The sequence below is a fragment of the Uloborus diversus genome, chromosome 9 (assembly GCF_026930045.1).
Source record: "Uloborus diversus isolate 005 chromosome 9, Udiv.v.3.1, whole genome shotgun sequence".
Lineage (NCBI taxonomy): Eukaryota > Metazoa > Arthropoda > Arachnida > Araneae > Uloboridae > Uloborus > Uloborus diversus.
Genome location: NC_072739.1, coordinates 115049575 through 115073234, shown reverse-complemented (window position 1 = coordinate 115073234; position 23660 = coordinate 115049575). Strand labels below are relative to the sequence as shown.

Below are 23660 nucleotides of genomic sequence, written 5' to 3'. Positions count from 1 at the left end.
TGATACATGGAGGGAAATCTTTAACTGGATTTTGATTCTTTTCCCGTGTCCATTTCGCGACCCACAGTTGATATTCAACTTGCAGCGATGATGTATTAACTGGCAAAAGTCCTTTATAAAAATCCCCCACTTTGTGTAAAACTTTGTTATTAGTACCTGCTAGCAGAGTTTGCGGCAAAAATGCTTTAAGATTGAAAACTAACCACATTTCGTCAAAATTGTCGAAGAGTGTCCATTTTAATGAGAGTAAAAATCCTTTTTACAAGAAAAGTTGTATCCGTGACCGAGTTTGAGAGTCTCCTCTTTAATAAAGGGAAATTTAATGTTTTAATCCTAGAAAATGGAGGAAATAAAAAAAAAAACTGTCCGAAATGAGGGGTGTACGTTAAGCGAGGTTTCACTGTTTTATGCACACTTTAAGAAATTTATTTTCCGCAAAAAAACTCTTTTGCAAATATTAATTGTTTATGTGCAAATATAGATGTAACTGCAATAGAGGTTTAGCAATGATCTGTTCAAACAATATATTCCTCTTTAAAAAAATAATTTAAAAAAAAAATCCAAGTAATTCCAGGTTTTTAAAGAAAAACCTATTTGCCAGAATTTGTTTATAAATATCCAACAAAAATTACTTTAACCCCTGCCCCACCCCCCTCTTTACTTTTTTTTTAAAGCAAAGCAGTCTATATATAACTGCAATATGCTGCTTCAAACTGCTTAAAGTCAGAGCTCTCAGCACGAAAATCTTTCTAATTCAAATACAAAAACGCTTCCCACACCTCCTATTTTTGCACTTGGATATATTTTAAATTTGTACACAAATTGGGTGATCCTCAATTTCTCCTTTGAAAAAAATCTGTAACTGGAAGATTATGGATCTGGTGGGTAATGTTTGGTCTGGTTAAGGGGAGTAGGCTCATGATCCCTATGACCCCCCCCTTGGATCTACACTTGCGCCTCCCCCCCCCCTTAATTTTGTATTTGGATATAATTTAAATCTTACTAATATTATATATGCGAAAGTTTGTCTGTATGGATGTATGGATGGATGTATGGATGTTTGTTACTCTTTCACGCAAAAACTACTGAACGGATTTTGATGAAACTTTACAATAATATAGCTTATGCATCAGAATAACACATAGGGTAGTTTTCGTCCCGTTATGGGGGGGCAAAACCCCCTTAGGGGGCAATAAAACAATTTTTGTATAAATTCTCTAATATTGGGATGAAAAAATACTTGCACATATTTACATTATATGTCCATCGAAAGCTCTGATTTTTCTGCTGAAGATGGCACCTGTTCGAAATTTCTAAGTAGAATAAAAAACGAGTTATGAGCTTTTTAGATCCATGTTCGAAGGCTTTCCTCAACTCAATACAGTATTTAGTGTATCATCTCAACTCCCTGTCGATAGAGACAATTGTTGTATTGCTGACTTTCTTTGCTTTTCGTGATTGTTCAAGGCTTTTCTCAAGTCAAATCTTGAAGTAAGATTTTTGCACAAGATTGGTAAATAATACATGATTTGGCTGATGATTTTCCATTTAAACGGAACTTTAATGTAATTAATGGTTTTTATTATTATTTATGCTGATTGAACACTTACTCATTATCCAAACAACCAGCAGATCGCCAAAATATTTGCAGAAAGATTTCCGTAGCTGATGCATTTGGCAGTTTTTTCAACGTTGCTGTTTTTGAAGCCGAAGACTACGTCATAATGTTTCTCAGCTTTCACCATGTAAACAAAATATCGCCAATCAAAAAATTTTCAAAAGACTTTTTTTACTGTATTAAATAATCCAGCAACTAAATTAGGCAAATCCATAAACAGCACAAAAACTTCCATTAATTTTCCTTTTTGCACAATTTCAAACAATCACCAAATTTTATTACTTATTTCGGTAACATTTCGAATGAAACTGTTTAGCGCCATTTTATGGTGACCAAAAATATCTCAGCATCTGGCGACAATATCTCTGTAACGAAAATTAATATATCGTTTTACAAAGTAAGGAAAGAATGGGGGAGCATCATCGAAGGTATCCCGAAACGACTTTCGCAAATTCGGTGAAATCGCACCAAGAGCCACAATGATTGAAATTTCCCGAAATAACTAAAGCAAGTATAAGGGGATTACAGCGCAGCTACATTTTTTAATCACTTCGTACTTCATTAGCCATACAGAGAAGGTTTTAGACTCAATGTTAAAAAAAAAAGTATCAACAGATTAATCTTTTTAAACATGAGAAGATTAATTTCATGTTTTTTAAATTTGTGTATATGCTTAAATATAGTGCTTTCGTTTCTAAATCAATACTACTTTGTTCTTTATACTTATTGCTATTTTAGTTTTGTGGGTAAGGAAGAAACTCGATTTTTAATCACGTCAAAAAGATGTGTTTTAAATTCTTTCTCTTAAAACAGAAAACAAAAGCAAGTAACGATTTTTTCTAATAATTATTACTGACCCAGGCAACGCCGGGTATTTTTGCTAGTTTGTTCATAAAGTGGGTGATCCTTAATTTCTCTTTCGAAAAAATCTGTAACTGGAAGATTAAAAAGGATCTGTTGGGTTATGTTTGGTCTAGCTGGGGGGGGGGGGGTCATGACCCCATGACCTCCCCCTTACCCCCCCCCCCATAATTTTGTGCTTGGATATAATTTGAATTTGTTCACAAACTGGGTGGTCCTCAATTTCTCCTTCGAAAAATTCAGTAACAGGAAGATTAAAAAGGCCCTGTTGTGGAATGTTTGGTCTGGCTAAGGGGGGGGGGTCATGACCCCCATGACCCCCCCATTGGATCCACGCTTGGTTGGCCTAGAGTTTTGGGCATCTCTGATGGTTTGGGCAAAGTACAGTACTTGATCAATCGTGCTGTGGCCTCCCTGAAAACCAAATTGTTCTCTAGGGAGTAAATTATTTTTGCTCAAGAAGTATTGGAGTCTGATCAAGACCATTTTCTCCATGATTTTGCTTATGGTAAATGTCAATGCTATAGGTATCTGTAATCACCAGAAGAACAGGTATTATTTGGCATCTTTATTGGTATGATAGTGGCCCTTTTCCACTCTTGAAGTAATCGTCCATTTCTCCAAGAAAAGTTGAAAAAGTCTAGTAACTTTTGTTTTCCAATGCCTCCAAGATTTTCAATCTTATGACCGTGAATTCCGTCTGCGCCTGGTGATTTGCTAAGGTCAAGAAGGGACAAAGCGAGCAAAAGTTCTTGGTTGTTAAACTGGGTAGTCATTGTTGGTCTCCATGGTCCGAGCTATGGCATCCATGAACAATGTTTCTTGCTTTAAGCAAAACATGTTTGTCATCGATTGTGAAGATCTAACATGTTTTACTTAATTTGTTGGTAGTGAGCAGCAAGGCCATTGGCGGCAGATTTATCATCTGTAAACATTTGTCCATTGCTGTCTTTAATTGTGTTGCAGCTTACTTGCTGGGGTTGTTCCTTGTTAATGCCCTTAAGAAGTTTCCAAAGTTTTGTGTCCGGCGTCCTTGCGTCAATATTACTACAAATCTCATTCTATCTATGCCTTTTAAGCTGAGAATAGGCTAGTTTAATTTCTGCATTAATTTGGTTGATCTCAGTTCTTACGGTATCATTTGGAAGCCTGGTGTTTTGGCGCTTTTCACATTGACCACACAAACTCAAATCTTCACAAAGTGGACTGTAACACTTCTCAAAACTCTTTATTTACTTGGAGATCGGACATCTCTTGCCGACTCTCACACTCGATCACTACATAAGGCACTTCGCTTTTTGATAAGCATTTTGTGGCGTTTGCAGTGCCCTCTTTTTCTGGTCAAATTTCCATATGGACCTTAACATACCGGCCGCCTTGACATGTTTTAAGAAAACATTCAATAACTCAAAGAATTATAAAACACAGATTACACAATAAAAACAACTGGAACAATGAATACATATGCAAATCACAACAAAACACAATAAAATTTTTAAGAAACATTTTCTGGCAAAATACATATTTTGGAAATGGATCTTTTGTATACTCCGCTTGAAGTATACACTTCTACTACTCTAATTTTGCCATCAGCACCAGGATATACTTTTTCAATTTTACCTAATAACCATTTACAGACAGGTAAATTGTCCTCTTTGATTAGTACAACAGCTCCTAGTTTGATGTTTGGTTTATCAAACATCCACTTGCACCTCTGCTGAAGTGTATTGAGGTAGTCATTTTTCCACCTTTTCCACACGTATTGTGTTACCTTTGTAACTCTCTGCCATCTACTAAGCCTGTTGTCGTTTACATCTAAAAGATCTGGCTCAACAATGGCGTTTATTGGTCTTCCAATTAAAAAATTACCCGGGGTAAGTGCATCTAATTCATCGCCATCTGAAGCTAACGGGGTGAGCGGACGTGAATTTAAGATACCTTCGATTTGAACTACTATAGTCTCAAACTCTTCATATGTAAATTTAAGATCTCTCATGACCCGTTTTAGATGGTACTTGAATGATTTTACTCCTGCCTCCCAGAGACCACCAAAGTTGGGGGCTCTGGGCGGAAGGAACTTCCAGTCCATTCCCTCGGAAGCTAAATAACCCGCTAAATTCTCATCTGGTTTTTTTACTAGATTATGCAACTTTTTTATTTCTGCGTTCGCTCCAACGAAATTACCTGCATTATCTGAGAAGAGTTTAGCACATTTTCCCCGCCTACTGAAAAACCTTTTTAGGGTGGAAATAAATGACTCAGATGTCAAGTCAGAGACCACTTCAAAGTGGACAGCTCTGGTGACAAAACACACAAATATAGCTACATAAACTTTGCTCAACGAACTCTTTCTCTGATTTTTTACCTTTATCATGAAAGGGCCACAAAAATCAACTCCCGAAACATTAAACGGAAAAGTTGGATTCACTCGTTCTGAAGGTAAGTCTCCCATAATTTGTTCCACAGTAAGAGGCTTACTCTTAAAACATGTTACACAACTGTGAACAACACGACGGCACAAAGACCTTCCATTAATGGGCCAAAATTTGTGTCGAACAAAACACAGCAAAGATTGGGGACCTACATGAAAATGCCTCAAATGATAATACTCAACAATCAGTTGCGTTAATTTAGATTTATCAGGTAAAACCGCAGGATGTTTTTCACAGAACTTAAGATTTGAATTTTTCAACCTACCACCTACGCGTAAAACTCCCTTGTCATCAAGAAACACATTTAAGGATTTCAATTTACTTTTATTAGAAATAACCTTACCTTTACTTAGGTCAGAAATTTCTGCATAAAAGGCCTTACTTTGGCATAGTTTAACCAGGGACTCCTCTGCCTCATTTAATTCTTTAGACGTAATTGCATCTGAGAACCTTTCCCTAAGCTTTCTAGCATTATGGCAAAACCTAAAAATATAACTAAGAATACGAAGTAATTTACCATAATTATTTGTAATAATAAGAATGTCACTCAGAAAATTACGTGAATTCACTAATAAGGACACAGTCACGTTTTTCGTTTCAGTCTGAGTTTTAAATTCATCACAAAACACTGGTTGCTGTAAAGGATCATCAATAACCTCGTCGCGAAGGAGTTCCTGGTTTAGCAAGTCTGGTCCATGCCACCACAGTTTGTTGTCAAGAAGTTTACTTGGATCAAGACCTCTGCTGACCATATCCGAAGGATTGTCTTCTGAATGAATATGGTGCCACTGAAATCCATTTGTCAATTCTTGTAGAAGAGCTATGCGATTGGCTACGAATGTCTTTAACACGTGTGGATCACTTTTCAGCCAAGCCAGAACAATAGTCGAGTCTGACCACAGATGAACTTCAGAGAAACTCACTTGCAAGGACTTCATTACTCTATGAAGTAACTTAGCAAGTAGCACAGCTGCATTAAGCTCAAGTCGAGGAATGGAGATTCTTTTCAAAGGAGCAACCTTTGATTTGCTGCACAACAAATGGGTAGCTGTTTCTCCTGTAGCTGCAGTAGATTTGACGTATATCGCTGCTCCATACCCATTTTCACTAGCATCAGCGAATCCATTTAGTTGAACGTCTACAGCATCTTCGATTAAGATACATCTTTTAACTTTAATGCACTGTATTGCTGACAATGACTGAACGAAGCTTTTCCACTCCTTACTTTCTTGATCCGGCAATGGCTCATCCCATCCGATATGTAGAAGCCACAATTTTTGCATGAATATCTTTGCTTTGACGATTATAGGGCCAATCAGACCGAGCGGATCATAGATTCTGGCAATATTGGATAAAACTGCACGTTTAGTATAAATATCCAAATTTTCCAGTGCAACTTTAAAAGCAAACTCATCACACTTATGGTTCCACAAAATACCTAACGTCTTGGTTTCACTATCTTCTGTAAACGAGTAGGTTTCAGCACCTTCTGAAATATCTCTCAACAGTTCTTCATGGTTTGCTGACCATTTATGTAAGTTCATACCTCCACATTGAAGTAAGAGTTTCAACTGGCGTTGCAATTCTCGTGCCGTAGCTATATCTGGACAACCTGTAACAATGTCATCCATATAAGTATCTGTCTTAATGACTTCCGCTGCTATGCAAAAGTCCTTCTCCTCATCTAACGCTAATTGTTTCAGCGTCCGTGTGGCGAGATATGGCGCACTAGTCGTCCCGTACGTTATTGTAGAGAGGTTGTAAACTTTAACTGGCTCATTTATACCTTCTTTCCAAACAATTCGTTGCAAATCTCTTTGACTTGGATCAATAAGAATCATCCTATACATTTGCTTAATGTCCGTTATGAAAACCACATAATGTTTCCTAAACCTTGTCATGATGGAAAATATGTCATCTTGAATGACACCCCCATTATATTGCAACGAATTTAAAGATTTTCCATTAGAAGAAGGTTGTGAGGCGTTAAAAACAACTCTCAACTTTGTACTTGTCTTTTCTGGACGATACACCCCGTGGTGTGGCAAATAAAAGTTAATGTCCGGTTCTACAGTCTCATTAACCAGCTCCATGTGATTTAAACGCTCATAATCTCGGATGAAATCTCTGTATAGCTTTGAATACCCAGGATCCCTTTCTAAGCGTTTCCAAAGCGAATTCAAACGTTTAACGGCAATTTGCTTTGATTCTCCTAAACAGTTTGGATTTTCCTTGAAAGGCATCTGAACAATGTATTTACCGGAACGGTCTCTCTTGTGCGTTTCTAAAAAATGCTCTTCACAAATAATTTCTTCTTTGCTCTTGTTTATCGCTCTGTCCTCACAAAAGGAATTTTCGATTTCCCAAAAGCTCTTAATTAGGTCAGTCAAATTATCCTCAACATCACAAACTAACCCACAATATGTTGTACCCAAAAACCCATTTTCTGATACACACCCACCGGCTACATATCCAAATATGGAATTTTGTAAAATAAGCTTCGAGTTTGAGAAATGAAACTGTTCCGTTTTGAGAAGCTCATAAAAACACTCAGCTCCTAATAAAATATCAATCCGTGTCGGTTTATTGAAATGAGGATCAGCAAGCTTGATATCTGGTGAAAGTTCCGAAAAGGGGAAATTAAAATGCTGTCCTGGCACAAGATCATTTATTTTAGAAACAACCAGAAAATCCAAGGTTCTTGAATAATCTTCTTCATTTGAAATCGTAGTTGTCAGCTTAGATTTCACAGTTACTGCAACACCACTCAAGCAAGAAACTGATACATTTATCCTTTCTCGCTTTATCCGTAATAAATCAGCAAGCTCAACTGACAAAAAATTTGATTGACTACCATTATCCAACAAGGCTCGTGCTTTAATTAGCTTGTTAGAAGCATCGGCAATACAAACTATTGCAGTAGACAAAATGGTAACCTTATGATTTAAATCTGACACGTAATCGTTATTAAGTGATGTCCCTGCGAATTCAAAACTCTTCGCATCAGCATTTAAAGTAGATCCGATGATGGGACAAGCACATAAATCTCCATCCCTTTCTCCCTCTAAGCAGGCACTTGAGAAGGTTCAAGGTCAATTCTAGGTTTTCCCCTAACTTGTGAAATATGAAGTAGGCTGTGATGCCGTTTAGAACAAAAACTACAAGTGAAACTAGAATTGCATGATTTAGCACAATGATTAGCACTTGAAAGACAGTTGAAGCACAATTTATATCTTTTTGCAAACTCAATACGATCATGCACAGACATTTGTTTAAATGATGTACACTTATTTAAATGATGATATTGATTAGATTTGCAACACACACACTTTGAATTAGTATTTTTAACACTCACGGTCATTGTACTCGTAACCTTTTGATTTTGTTGCTTCCGCCCAATCCCAGAATTTTCAGACGTTTTCGAAGCTTGAAGAGAACGAGCATAATTCTTCGAAAATAAAATAAGATTTGACAATTTTGGTAAATCATCTTTCTTGCATTCTCTTTCCCACCACAATTTACTTGTAGAATCCAATTTCTGAAGTAATTGGTATGCCAAAATTGTTTCCGAAAAACCCTCAATCTTCTGTTCTAAAGTTTCCAAGGACCTAATGCATTCATTTACCGTATCTACTAATTTTAGAATAGAAGCAGGGGATTCACTTTGTATTGGAGAAATAGACATGAACCGTCTTAATTGAGCAAATACTTGGTCTCTTTTGTTAGAATATCTCTCTTCTAACAGATCTCTTCTAAGAGATCCCAAGCCAATTTATAGTTTGCATCACATAAGGATATTGATTGAATGATTCTCAGAGCTTCCCCATGAAGCGATAACTTTAAATACGAAAGTTTTTGAGAATCCGATAAGCTACTGTTCTTATGTATACTAGCTAGGAATAGATCTCTAAAAGACAACCAGTCCTGAATGCTTCCGTTAAAAGAAGGAAGATTCATTTTTGGTAGGCGAACACCTTCACATGGTTTTTCCTCGGGTTTAGGAAAGACATTAGTAGAAACAATAGTCGGCAACTTAGACGTTTTTTGCTTAACTGCAACCCATAATTCATCAATACTTAGTTGAACCGAGCATTGTTCATCAATAAATTTATCAATATCTTTCTCTTCACAAGTTTCAAATATTTTCTCAAAAACATTAGAGCATACACTTTCAAATTGAGTGCACTTTTTCTCATAGAGCTCTAATTGAATTTTATCGAAAGAGCCTTTAGCTAATTCATTAGATGCCTTTGTAATACCCGATTTAAGCACTTTTTTATGTACTAAAATGACATCCATTTTGACACAATTATTTAATTAACATTTGATTATAAATGCAATAATAAATCTCCTACCTGACAGCTCTCGGACGACTAGTGGCACTTTAATCCGCTATTGTCCCTATCAGCTCAATATTTGCACTGCACTGTTAAAAAGGATCCGAAGCTGCTCCGGCTCGACGGACCACATGTTTTGGCGCTTTTCACATTGACCACACAAACTCAAATCTTCCCAAAGTGGACTGTAACACTTCTCGAAACTCTTTATTTACTTGGAGATCAGACATCTCTTGCCGACTCCCACACTCGATCACTACATAAGGCACTTCGCTTTTTGATAAGCATTTTGTGGCGTTCGCAGCACCCTCTTTTTCTGGTCAAATTTCCATATGGGCCTTAACACCTGGTAGAATCTAAAAATAGTTTTCTTTTTTCAAATAAGGGTTTTAGAGTGGTCATCAGCTGGGAGTAATGAGGGATAAAATGTTTCACATTACCCCTAGGGACAAAAGACTTTCCATGCTTAAGTATGATATTTCTGAAAATCAGCCAACGTTGGTCGATTTCTCCTACAAATGTCGATGAGTCCAATTCCTTATCAACAGCCTCTCTAAATGAGGTCCAATCAGCTTTTTTGAAATTCCAATATTTTTCACTCGTATTCCAGGTCTTCTGTTTCTTCTTGAGTTCTATCATTATTGGTAGATGGTCGCTTCCAATATTGTCTTGTACAGTCCAAGAGCACTGGGGAAATATCTCACAGCTGGTCATGGTAATGTCTAAGGCCTCAGAGGTGTTATAAATAAAGGAGGTGTGGGTAGGTGCTCCATCATTAAGTATCATAAATTCATTGTCATCAACGATCTGCCGGATATCTAGTCCTCTGTCATTATCTCTAGAACATCCCCAGGAAGAGTGTTTTGCATTGAGATCACCAAGGATAATAGTATTTTTGTCCATAAGGTTGGAGAAAAAATCAGGTAAATGTTTTTGGTTGGGAGGATGGTAAACATTGAAAATACTTAAGTATTTTCCTTTCCAATGAGAAAGTAAGAAATACTACCTCTTTCACATGAACTAATTAGGGTTGCTAGGGGTTGAAAGATGCCTAAAAATGAGTAATTCACCCTCATCCAGTTTCCGAAAATTGTTATCATAAATGAAGAGTAAAAGATGGAAATGCAACACTTAAGTAAGGTTCCCTACCTTTTTTGGATCCATAATCAGGGTTGTCAGGGGCTAAAAGGTGCCCAAAAAATGAGTAATTTACTCTCATCAAGTTTCCACATAAGTTATATAAAAAAATGTTGGTAAAAATATTACAGACTGATTGGATAGGGTTGCCCAAGCAAAAGTGGTCCAATCATAGGGTTGTTGCTATCCGCAGTTTCAATTATTGAAACAATGAAATGTATGCATGCTGAATATTTTTGTAATGCATTTAAATAACCTAAATATCCTTCCTAAATATAAAGAATTAGAAGAATTCTATCAATGTTGTATACTAACAATAAGAGTTACTGTTTTTTAACAGATCATATCTTATAAATTTTTACATGTTCTATTTCCATTAAAAAATTTATCAATTTCAAGCAGAAATTCAAAATATTACTTACCGCAGTTTAAATTTAAGTCGTTTAGTTTGCTCAAACTTTCACTTTGTTCAACATTTACTGCTTCCAAATTATTTTTGAAACAAACCAAAACAGATTCCAAGTCAATTTGCAAAGATGAAAATTCTGCCTCAGCAGTTTCATAAAAGATTTTCAAATCTTTATTTAACATCTGTATATTTTCAATTACTCTTGCATTTATGTCTCTCATCTAAAGAAAAATATACAAAAATAACAATAAATACACACAAATAAACAAATTTTAAAAAAAAAGGAAATAAAAAGAAAGAAAGAACAAGAAGCAAAATTCAAAATGCAGGAAGAAAAGGGGGAGGGGTTCACACAAAAGTTCCAAGGAGGAGGAGGATGTACAATAGAGGTGTTTACTCAGTATTTTAAGGTACTATAAATAGGGTCTGACGGGAGAAGTGGCCAATGGAGTAAAATGGTCATAAATCAAATAAAAAGCTATATATTCGAAAAAAAATTATTTTCAAATAAAAAAAGAACTGACTTCAAAAAACACCTAGGAACTAAAAAGCAAAAAATAACTGATTACACTTACATATGATTTCCTACCCAAACGTATAAATCAAATTTATTTTACAATTCAACTAAACTAAACATCCAGTTACAAAATAAACAGATTTTAATTACTATATGCTGAATTATTTTAATACCTAACTAATTATATATGATCTCCTAATTTTAAATAACCATTTGAAGTCGGTACCTCCTATAAACTACTATCGATCTCTTTGGCAGTCAAAACACACCCTGATCCATTGGTTGTCAAACAGCTGTTATGTTTGGTGGCAAAAATCCAGTTCTTATGCCACCATTAGGGGGATCAGAATGCACGGAGAGCGCGAGCAGGGGGTAGAAAAAGAAAGAAAAAAAATTAGTATGCTTTATTTTCTCCATCAACTTCCATGACCAGTTTTACAAATGACCGATTTCAAACATTACTTACTAAGTTGGATAGTACGGGGTGCGGGTAGTCGCGAGCCGGATAATCGGGAGTCTACTGTTTCAAACAGAATGGTATAAAATTTGTTCGTTTCAAACAATAATCAGGCCTAAAGCACAAATTTAGTCATTTCTGACGTGTATTAATGACTATGACATAATTCTGATATGCTATTACCACAAAATAACTTTTATTCAGCTGTTTCATTTGTATTAAGGAACTCTGGATTTTGAAGATGCATTTAGGTTACATAGAACCAATTTTATTGGCTTACTACTTTAAAAATACTATTTAGATCCCAGCCGGATGTGCTGCATTTAAAATCTGAGCAAAGCCGAGCACAACAGCTAGTTATTTTAATAAATTTTCAATCCTAGGGGAGTTTATTTATAATGCTTTATATTAAGGAAACATTTTTTACCCTTGGAGATGTCAATATTTCTTAGGACAATTTAAAAACGCATTTAAGTTATAATATTGAACATTGAAGGAATTAGTTGTTGTATTAGTTAACTGAAACTTAAAACAATAACACTCTAATATATTTTTAGATAGGAGTCAAAAGCATACCTTTGAAAGTTCCATTATTAAATGGTTCGTAGAAGTTTTAGAGGCACTTGAAACATTCTTGAGTGAAAGGACTTTATTTGCAACAGATGAAATTTTCTGCAAGATAGAAGAAAAAATAAACACCATTTTTTTCATAAAATGCAAAGTAAACTATACTAGTGTTCAGAAAATAATTTTAAAGAATACAAAGTATAGTATATTGTCGCGGCAGAGCAACAGTAAGATATCTTAGTGTTCTTTCTGGGATTAGATATCTTAGTGTTGCTCTGATTCGACGATATATACAAGGGCCCTAATCTCTGATCAGGTAAGGCTCTGAAGTCACCAGGGTTGCCAACCTTGGAGAAACAATTTGAATAGCATCTGTGGTGATTTTGAGGAGCATTTTGCAATTTTCCAAAGCAGCTCAGTATTTTGTATAAAAATCAAAGAAAAAATTAAACCACTTATCATAAATTGTTTTTGAGTCTTGATAATCATTTTAAGCAATAACAATATTTTAAAATTAATAAAACAGCTCTTTAAACACTATGTCATGCTTTGAGCATAAATGTCTTTAATTTCAAATATTTATACATCAGTTGTAACAAAAGAGCAAAATATAATTGAAATAAATGTGAATGTTGCTGGCTAAAATTAACTCCGATGGAACTCGATAAGCATTTTTGAATAGGCATGGGATACTTCAGCAAAAAATTAAATATTAGGATTGAAAATAATAGTCTACAAAAAGATATTAATGTCTAAGTGATAGAATGACATCATAATAGACAAAAATTAGAGTGTTACAGAAATGGATGCAATTGAATTTCTCTTTCCCCTCTATTTCTGTTTTACTCTTCCCACCAACAGAGAGAAGTTCCTTTCTTCTTCCTACCTAAGAAAAAACATGTGCCTCAACAAAAATTCTGAGTGAAAGATTGCAGTAGAAGGGAGGTGAAGCGATATTTGAGTTTGAAAAAGCTTGGTCTGGAAACGGGCGTAGCAAAATGAGGAGCGTTCAAAGATTTCAGAAAAAAATAAAATATAAGAAGGATTGAAAAAAAATAGTCTACAAAAAGTTATGAAGGTCTAAGTGGTAGAATGGCACAGTGGACAAAAATGAGCGAATGTTATGGAAGCGGATGCCATCGAATTTCGAAATGTCTGAAGGCTAATGTTTGCACCGTCACTGTCAAACCTTCCCCTATCCTCATCAAAGGAACAAAGTTCCTTTCTTTTTTCTACCTTAGAAAGAACATGCGAGTCAAAAAAATTACGATGGGGTGCATGCAGCAGAAGGGAGGTGAAGGATTATTTGCTCAATCACTTGAAAACGCACTTGGCAGAGAAGTGCAGAGCAAAATAACTTCTTTGCGGAGTTTTGCTTTTTTTGTGGAGCAACTCCGCAGGATGCGAAGCAGTTGGCAACTCTGAGTCACCAAAAGCAAAACTTGTATCATAGCATGCAAAACTGCATTATTTCAATGATGCAGCAACTGAAATTCATTTTATACTATATATTCTAGGGTTGGCCGGATTGGACCCAATTGGGTTGGACCCAATGGGTTTTTTTGAAAAAACCCATTTAAAAAACCCATTATTTAGCCCACTTTTGGGTTTTTTAAAAATTTTGAGAAGTTTTTAGAAAAAATTGATTAATTTAAATACTTTCACAATTTAAATTTATTTTTTATTTGTTCTTTACCACAGACAATGGACATAAAAATTTAATTTTGTACTTAAATAGCATTTCTTAATTCTTGAAGGCATTTAAAAAATACTTCAAAGGATTTAAATAAATATATTTAACTTTTTCTTTAACTGAAAAATAACTCAAATTATCTTGACTAAGTCCTGTCACGTCTGATTTTCTCAATATTTGTAGATTGTACAGAGGAAACTACTCTAGCCAAAAGGCTTTCATGTTAATAATTTTCTGCAAACCAACATGTCACAAATCTCAAATAAACAAGGTATATTTTTTAGAAATTAACAGGTTTCTCAAACGGTTAGACAGAAAACAGAATAGGATGTACAGTATTTTCAATATCTTACAAAAAAGTTTAATATTTCTTACTCTGTACACAGAAATAGAAAAACAGGCAACATAAAGTTCAAAGAAATGTCTTGATTAAGCTGGAATTCAGTAAAAAGGGTTTTAAACTACTTGAGGTTCTACAGTAGTTTTGCATAACAAAATAAAATACAATAAAGTAAAATGCAAAAAAAAAAAAAAAAGTAATTAAAAACAAACAAATGAACAATAGATTTTATCACTCAAGAAGTAAATTTGCCTTAACTGTTGGTAAAAATGGAAACTAAAAAATCTGAAACTTTCTTCGGTTTTGTTGTTTTTTATACTATTCTTCAGAAAACGCTGAATTTTAACTCGTTTTCCAGCTTTTTTTACCCCAAGACAATTTTTGTGCTTTGTCAATATACTTATGCTACAATATGCTACAAGTACCCCACACTTTCCCTAAAAAAAGACAAAAAAAAAAACCACACTTCTTTAAAAAAAACAGCTTTAGTTGGTTTTTTTTTGGGTTTTATTAAAAAAACCCAAAAAACCCTGGGTCCATGGGCTTTAAAAAAAAAAACGGGTTTTTGCCAACCCTGATATATTCATATTACATAATTGTTATTTTTACTCATAATTTGATAGTATCTTTTGGCGATGTTTCACAAACAAAGTTTTGACAAGGCCAAACTAGATCTAGTGACTTTTTTTTGTTTTACAGGCCCAGCTGTGTCATCATTTGAGAATAGAGAAACAAAAAAAGAGGAACAGTTAGCGCTGTCAACATCTGAACATAAAAAAATTATTTTTGTGCTCTTAATTGACCAAACATTTTATTATTTTATGATAATCTACGACAAAATAACAGCAAAATAGTCACAGCGAGCTTCAAGAAATCTTGCCGCCAAAGCAATTGTGAAACTGCAAGCACCCCATCGTAATTTTTTTCGACTCACATGTTCTTTCTAAGGTAGAAAAAAGAAAGGAACTTTGTTCCTTGGATGAGGAGAGGGGAAGGTTTGAGAATGACGGTGCAAGCATTAGCCTTCAGACATTTCGAAATTCGATGGCATCCGCTTCCATAACATTCGCTCATTTTTGTCCACTGTGCCATTCTACCACTTAGACCTTCAAAACTTTTTGTAGACTATTTTTTTAAATCCTTCTTATATTTTATTTTTTTGCTGAAGTGCTAATAAGCACGAAACTGCAGTCCTCAGCTTGGAAATGACTGAGCTGGCGGTATATGACTGAGCTGGTGTATTTCATGTATTTCTGCTTTAGCCCAGGCTAATTGGGCGGTAATTTACTGAATATGTATAATATGGTTCTCTTACAATGAGTTCTGACCTTGGGCAGTGTGTTTCACATATTATACATGTCTATCTGCACCATTGATTATATAACCTCAGTTATGGGCTGCTTGGCTAGTGTGTTGAAAGAACCATGAACAAATTCAAAGTTTTTTTTATTTTGAGTTTTAATTTCAGCAATTAAAAAAAAACAACACTTTCTACTTTTCCAAAGTTTAAGATATTTTATCCTAAACTTTCTTTACTTAAAACATGCAAATTTTCGGGTATTTTTTTCTCAAGAAGTTCATTTCTTAAAATCATTTTTTAAAATTTTTTACAGATTGCATTTACTGAAAGAAACGATGGTATAACATTAGGTTACATGTATAAGCAAACCAACATGCCGCAGTAGACATTTAGTGTTGTATTAAAGAAATATTTTGTGCAGTTGACTAATATTTCCTTAACTTCATCAAGTATAATACTTACCTCATTAAGTGAATGGTTGGAATTTCTTAATTTCTCCAGCTCAGCCGTAATTTCTTCGGTTTTTTCTTCTTCTTTGATTTGCTCTTGTACAGCACTTTTGGAAGAATTGATTTGTGCAAGAATGTGTTTTTTCTAAAACAAAAGTAATCTTTATACATAAAGGTCTAAGCTCTGTCCGGATTTCCGGGGTAAACGTCAAAACTACTGGACGGATTTCAACCATTTTTTCACCATAGATAGCTACATAATCGGGGAACAACTTAGGCTATAATTTGTTCCTTAAAAACTTAGTTTTCAAAAGTTATGGAGGAAAACAGCTAATTTCATGTAATTTCCCCATTGAATGATTAAATATAAAATCCATTGTTGGGTAAATTCATTGCCTAACAACAGGAATGTTAAAAGTAATCACAATGTAAAATTTGAATCAAGGCCTCTCTGGAGCAAGCATGACATTTATTGCTTTCTTAGGAGTTGCATCCTTATCTTTATACATAAAGGTCTAAGCTCTGTCCGGATGTCCGGGGTAAACGTCAAAACTACTGGAGGGATTTCAACCATTTTTTCACCATAGATAGCTACATCACCATATATAGAGTAAAGAAATATACATAGAGAGACGTCTATGGTAAGAAGGAGATGAAATTGAAGCCGGAATTGTGGGGTACAGTGGTGCAATGATTAGTGGGGTTATGATAACGTGATCACTTCGCGAGTATAGTTTTCACCAATCTCGCAAAGAGACCGTATAAAGTAGCTGGCGGATTGGTTTGAATTTTAATTCATGTATTAATGCAATTTCAAAAACGTGCTCCATAAACTTGCAACAATATCTAAGTTTAAATTAACAACCAATTGAGATTCAGTAATGGAATGTTTGGAATCAAGATGTATCATAAAATGCTTAGCAAGAAGCTAAGGATCTTTGGATATAGCGGTGAAACTTCCGGCTTCAATTTCTTAGTATAGCAGGGCCTCTCTATGTAATTTCTTTACTCTATGTGATTAAACATAAAACCCTTTTTTACAAAAATTCGTTGCCTAACAACAGCAATATTAAAAATAATTGTAATGAAAATTTTGAATCAAGGCTTCTCCGGAGCAAACATGAGTTTAAAGTCATTTAAACATTTGGAAACTGTACGTTTTGCACCCTGAGGGTAGGAGAGCTTTAGTTCAGAGTTAAAGCTTATAGTAGAGAGCTTTTTTTTCTTCTTCTGTGTGCGTGTGTGTACTATTTAATTAAATGAAGCGCACGGTTTTTTTAGTGATCTTTGTTTTTGTTAGTTCATGTTTTGTAAATTCTTCAAAATTTTAATATGCTTAAATTCGTGCTTTCGCTTCTAAATGAATATTCGTTGGTTCTTTACACTTATTGCTATTTTACTTTTATGGGTAAGGAAGAAGCTCGATGTTTAATCACCTCAAAGAGGTGTGTTTTGAGTTCTTTGAGTTAAAACAGAAAACGAAAGAAAGTAGCGATTGTTTCTTACAATTATTACTGACCCAGGCAACGCCGGGTATTTTTGCTAGTAGAAATATATTTTAAATGAAGAAAACCTGAATGATTTTATAAAATCGTAGAATCAACTGTCTTTTTTTTCCAAACACTATTATGCATTTTATGCTCTTTTTTTTTTTTGGCAATACATCAAGCCCAGAACAGTACGCTGCTATAGGCAGGTAAACAGCAGTAACTGCTGAAATAAGTTTTTGAAATATTTGAAAAAACAAGTTTTTGATTCAATGCTATCAATAGAGAAATTTTGGAATTAGAGCGGATTTTTCCACCTTTTTTTCAGCGGAAATCAAATAAGCAAGCTTGTACAATAAAGCTTAAGTATGACAGATGATAAAAATGCAAAAAAAAAAAAAAAAAAAAAAAAAAATTGAAAAACTTCATTGCAGTACTCATATTATGCAAGTTTGCCTAAAAACTCTTCCGTTAATGCATTAGTGTTAACTACACATTCACTAGATGGAATAAGAAATAGCATAAGGAGGTTATTTTTAGTTTATAACACCTCTTGGAACCAGAAGTTTAAGCCAGATGGTCCATTTTTCTCTGGTGTTTGTTTAAAATTATAGATTCAAGTGATTTATAAAAAATGAATGAGAAAGAATTTCAAGTGTTAAACATTATGTTATGAAAGGCAATTCGCCTCAGAAGACAAAGATGGAGCATGACAAACATCATCGCGAATTGATTAGAATTGGCGAATTAACTCAAAAATAGGGCCACACTTGCCCCTTCAGTTTTTCTAGATATATACCAAATTTTGTTAATTTTAATGTTAAGGTCACCAGGGACCATCAAGTCCTGCAGCACATACCAAGGTATTTATACATTTCTATCTTTTTTTTTTCCCCTGCATACCCACCAGTAAATTTCTAGAACACTAAATAAATCAAGCTTTTAAAATGTTATTAAATTCAAAAGTGGTTGAATCGGAAAGAATAGTTTTGCTTTTTAAAGTATGCAAGTAGTTCAAAATTAATTGTATTTAAAATTATTGCTTAAAATACTTCATGTCAGTTTTGAAATCAGAAAAGGTAAAATGAACAAATAATAAAAGTATTTATAAAACATATTCAAAGTAAAGCTTTACAGACTTATAATAACAAAAAGTAAATTACATTTCTACAAAATATGTATAATTTTACTGAAGTAAATGAGAAATTAAAAAAGAAAATAACTTACACAATTCAAAATATCAGTTAAATTTGATCTAGGTTCCAACGATTTCAAAGTCTCAGTGTCACATAACAAACTGTTTTTCAACCAACTAGAAGGAAAAGACACAACCCAATCCCAACACAATTTTAATGAATTTTAACAATAAACAAATAATAAATATAATATTATATAAAAAAAACATAAGATTTTATTTATTTATGTTTTAATATTATTAAGAACAAAATACATTATTCAATAGATTTAAAACACATTCAGAAGACTCATTGCAAAAAAACGCATTAAGTTCATGAGATTTGATAAACTTAACAATACAAAATCATTCAAAACAATCTATATTAATAAAATGCCAACATACGTAGCATAGGATTTGAGCTTATAACTTACTGTTGATTGGGAACAGATAAATATAAACAGACAGTCAATGAAAACTTTAAACAGTTTGGTTTTATTTGATAAGTTCCTTGCATGCTTTTATAATTTCCCAATAGCTGCTGACACAGTGCATCACAAAAGTTTAAGCACAATGCAAATATTTGAACAAAAAGAAAACTCCTCAATGGAATGCTTTCAAATTTCCATTGTAGGTGGACAGTATGATCATAAATATGTACAGAAAGTTTTGAAAAAATTAAAGCGAAAATCAAAAATTACAATTTTTTTTTATGTCCCAAAAATTTATACACAAATCCGATTTTATGCAAAAATCTTTTGAAATGAAAAAGGCAATACTTTTTTTCTCAGACTATAAGGTGTAGAGACTGCCCAATGAATAATTAACAAGTCAAAATCTCTGTAGTTCCTACCTAAAGAAGGCGAGACAATGTAAAAGCTGAAAGCGAATCCACTCTGTAAGTTTTTCAGATGTAAATCAGTCCAAATGTGGTGGTGCATGTTTTACTCCATGGGGACCAATTTAATGTAATTTGCATCACTTAGTTTTTACTATGAGCTAGAGGTGCAACATTTGTATCCAAAACAAAAATAAAAAAAACTTAAGTCTTCCCATTACCTATTATTCATCCTAAAAAAATAATGGAAGAGGACTTACACATGTAAATCTCTCAAGAAACCACAGTTGAATGAATTTTAGTAAGCTACCAAAAATCTTTATGAAACTTTAATCCTGCTCACTGTAAGGTATTTTATTTTTATTTTCTTTAGACATTCCATGCTAGCGGTACCCACATGGCTTTGCCCCTAATAGAAAATGAAAAGGTCATTTGGTTCGCCTGTATGTCTACCAAGAAATGGATGATGAATTTCTCGCCAATATGCTCGTCCATGTTATGGTAATTTACTTGTCCATGTTACGGTAATTTGCTCGTCTATGTTAAGGTAATTTGCTCATCCATGTTATGGTAATTTGCTCGTCCATGTTATGATAATTTGCTTGTCCATGTTACGGTAATTTGCTCGTCCATGTTATGGTAATTTGCTCGTCCATGTTATGGTAATTTGCTCGTCCATGTTATGGTAATTTGCTTGTCCATGTTATGGTAATTTGCTCGTCCATGTTATGATAATTTGCTCGTCCATGTTATGGTAATTTGCTCGTCCATGTTATGGTAATTTGCTCGTCCATGTTATGGTAATTTACTTGTCCATGTTACGGTAATTTGCTCGTCTATGTTAAGGTAATTTGCTCATCCAAGTTATGGTAATTTGCTCGTCCATGTTATGGTAATTTGCTCGTCCATGTTATGGTAATTTGCTCGTCCATGTTATGGTAATTTGCTTGTCCATGTTATGGTAATTTACTTATCCATGTTATGGCAATTTACTCTTCCATTTTATGGTAATTCGCTTGTTAAAATAGGCTTACAATTGGAATAGAAAAAGAACAAAATCGAATTTGTGAAAAATCGCTTTGAGATGCTCACCCCTATGCTACGAACTAATTCTCTGCCAAATGTCATAAAAATCGGAGGAAAAGTTTAGGCCAGTGGTTCCCAACTGATAGATCGCGAACCCCTGGGAGTTCACAAGAGGTATAAAGGGGGTTAGCGAAAACAATGCTGTAATGGCGGACTTTCAAAATGCTTTAAATATGAAACCTTAAGTTCAAATGTTTTTTTTTTTTAAAATCATTGATTCATTGATCTCTTGCCCATTCGATACTCTTTGGATACAAATGTTACAATACTTGCTCACATATTTTGTAAATTTCATGAATTTAGTCTGTTATTACAAGGAGTCGGTTTTCATCGTTTTTATTGAGCATGACAGAATTGAGGCAGTGCCGGAAAGGTTAAATTTTTGAATACAATGGGAGAAGCATACAAATTCCTTGGTTTTTTCAATAGCTTTTGATCAGAAAATTCGGGTAAATTTGATGGGAACATTTTGTGGAGCATAAGGGAATGTCTAAAATTTTTATAATTAATTTTCGATGCTTAGTTTTTTGCCGTTTGAATGTGACGAAAAGCTATCACTCCTCTTGTGGTGTAATGAAAATTGATAAACATAAGTTTATCCTAAGTATATTATCAGTAACTTATTATATGTATCTCTTAATTTACAAACAACTAAAGTCATTTAAACATAAACTTACAGTGAATGTTTGCGATGTAATGATAACCTAACAAATTCATCTCTTTGCTAAGCAACTTTTGCGATAAAAGTTCTTCTTTCGCCTACCAGCATCGAAAGATAAGATGACGCCATGATGTTCCATCGTGTTCCATGAAGTTCTCAAATGATTTGCACACGTCTCTTTCTGCATGTAGCGGACATATGACCACACAGTTATGCAGTATTTATAGTGATTCAGCCATTGGCTCACTCTCTCTTTCTAGCGTTCGGTTTTAGTTTGCAAGCTGGTAGATTGCAGGAGGGGATTTTGCCTCTCTGGCATTATCAAGCCATCGAGCTCCCTGTTCATATTTATCAGGATGTATTGATCGAAACTTAGTTTTCTGATCGTCGATAGAGTTGATCTGATTGAATTTTCAAGCATTATCCGAACTTAGTATTCATTGAATATCTTGAATTGATGTTAGTATCTAGGAATGCAGATTATGGAATCTTTTCCGACACAATCTTCGATAATAGTAAATTGGGATTAGTAAACGGAAATAAGATCGAGTTTAGATATAGTTTTAGATAAAACTTAATTTTGAATATGGCTTTGAGTTAGTAACTTTTTCTTGGATTTTAATTTATACAATTGTTAATAAACTTGTTGTTTATAATAGGACTTTTTCATCACTTAGTTTAAGATGATTCACCAAACAGAAAATGAATTTTAAATTGATAGTTTGGCTAACTCTATTTACGCATCACACTTTGCTAATTTATTAGCTTTGAATAATTAGTATTCTTAGCAAAACTTGGGCTATTACTACTCATGCAATATGCTACAGAATTATAGCCCATCTAAAATGCATAGAAGTGCGATCACGCTACTCTTTGTTGCTATAATTTTCAAGAAGAATCAGTTACAGAAGCGGCTTTTTGGGGGTAAAAAGTAGGAAATAAGGAATCAAAAATTAAAAATGTAGGACAAGTAGGAAAAAAAATCACTTAAGAAAGTAGGAAAAAATAAGATAGGACTACACACAAGTCAAAAGGAAACAAATTTAGCATAAATTTTACTTCTAATGTAAAATAAACTAACAGTATTTTTGATTTAAAACTGTCCCAAATATAAACCAACAGTACTTTTGAAGTATTAAAGCGATTTAATGAAAGACCGAGTCTCAAAAACAAAATGAAAGAAACAAGCTGACAATCATCATTATGAAAAATAAACAGGTGGACTTATTGCTTGTTGCACAGGGGGTTCGCCAACTTCTTCGGAATTTGAAAGGGGTTCACAAGGGAAAAAAAGTTGGGAACCGCTGGTTTAGGCGCTATGCGCATAACAGAGAGTCAGACATCCAGACTTTCAGCTTTATTATTAGTAAAGATTGTTATGTAATTCTCAGGCACCAACAAAAACATCACACTTCTTTATATTTGAAAGTACCATTCCTTATGTTTACCATACTTTTATAGATGTAGGACAGTGTCTAAACAAATTATGCACTTCAAAAGTATTACAGTAGGAGACCGTTATAATGCACACCTGGGCTTTTGCGTTATACAGGTTTTGCGTTATATAGATCATTTCAAAAATTTTGAAACTAATATTCAGAATGTAACTATATATTTGCATAAAGCATAATTATACAATATTTGTTGCTTACAAATAAATAAGTTTCACAATCAAAAGAAAGTGAATTATCCTGCACTTCTGCAAGCTTCATGGTTAGCATAACAGCTGCATTTTCTAGAACAATCTGTTGTTGCTTTTTTTTTTTTTTGTGAACACCATTTTTTATTTAAAAGCTTTAAATGTATACCGAAAGATGAAAAACTGTTTTAAATTTAATTTGTTTAACAATTTTTATGCTTTTAAGGCAGAACAGAAGGTTTTTTTAACTGCAAAACTTACTGTTTGCTTCTGAAAAGTTGTGCGGTTATAGAGTTTCTATTATGAATCTTCTTTGTAGAAATTTGCATACTTTTCAAGAGCAAGAAATTACTTATTCATGTATGAAAACTTACTTAATTATAAAATATTTTAAACAACAAATAGTGATTCAAATGAAGTTAATATAAAAAAATTTATGGTTACAAAAAAAAAACTTTTTTATTGCGAGTTTTTAAGAGAATTAAATTTTCTGATACTTTACGAGGAGTACAAAAATAATGAAGTTTGCAAAAAATGAACTGCATCTAATTATGAAAAAAAAATTAATATTGTTCATTGATTTTTAACTTGGTCAATAATTTTCATAAAGCATAGGTAAAGTTTGCACTGAAGTCAGTCTCTTTAATTGAGGTAGCAA

General features: G+C 33.8%; 1 protein-coding gene across 1 annotated transcript in view; it reads right to left on the bottom strand.

Moving 5' to 3' along the window:
• LOC129230450 (uncharacterized) overlaps positions 1 to 23660 on the bottom strand; it is a 76960-nt gene that overhangs the window by 20284 nt on the left and 33016 nt on the right. The window contains exons 6-9 of the mRNA XM_054864849.1: positions 18832 to 18916; positions 16131 to 16262; positions 12345 to 12440; positions 10808 to 11015 (exon numbers count right to left, since the gene is read on the bottom strand). Coding sequence (XP_054720824.1) covers positions 10808 to 11015; positions 12345 to 12440; positions 16131 to 16262; positions 18832 to 18916 — 521 coding nt within the window. The remainder of the gene's footprint in view (positions 1 to 10807; positions 11016 to 12344; positions 12441 to 16130; positions 16263 to 18831; positions 18917 to 23660) is intronic.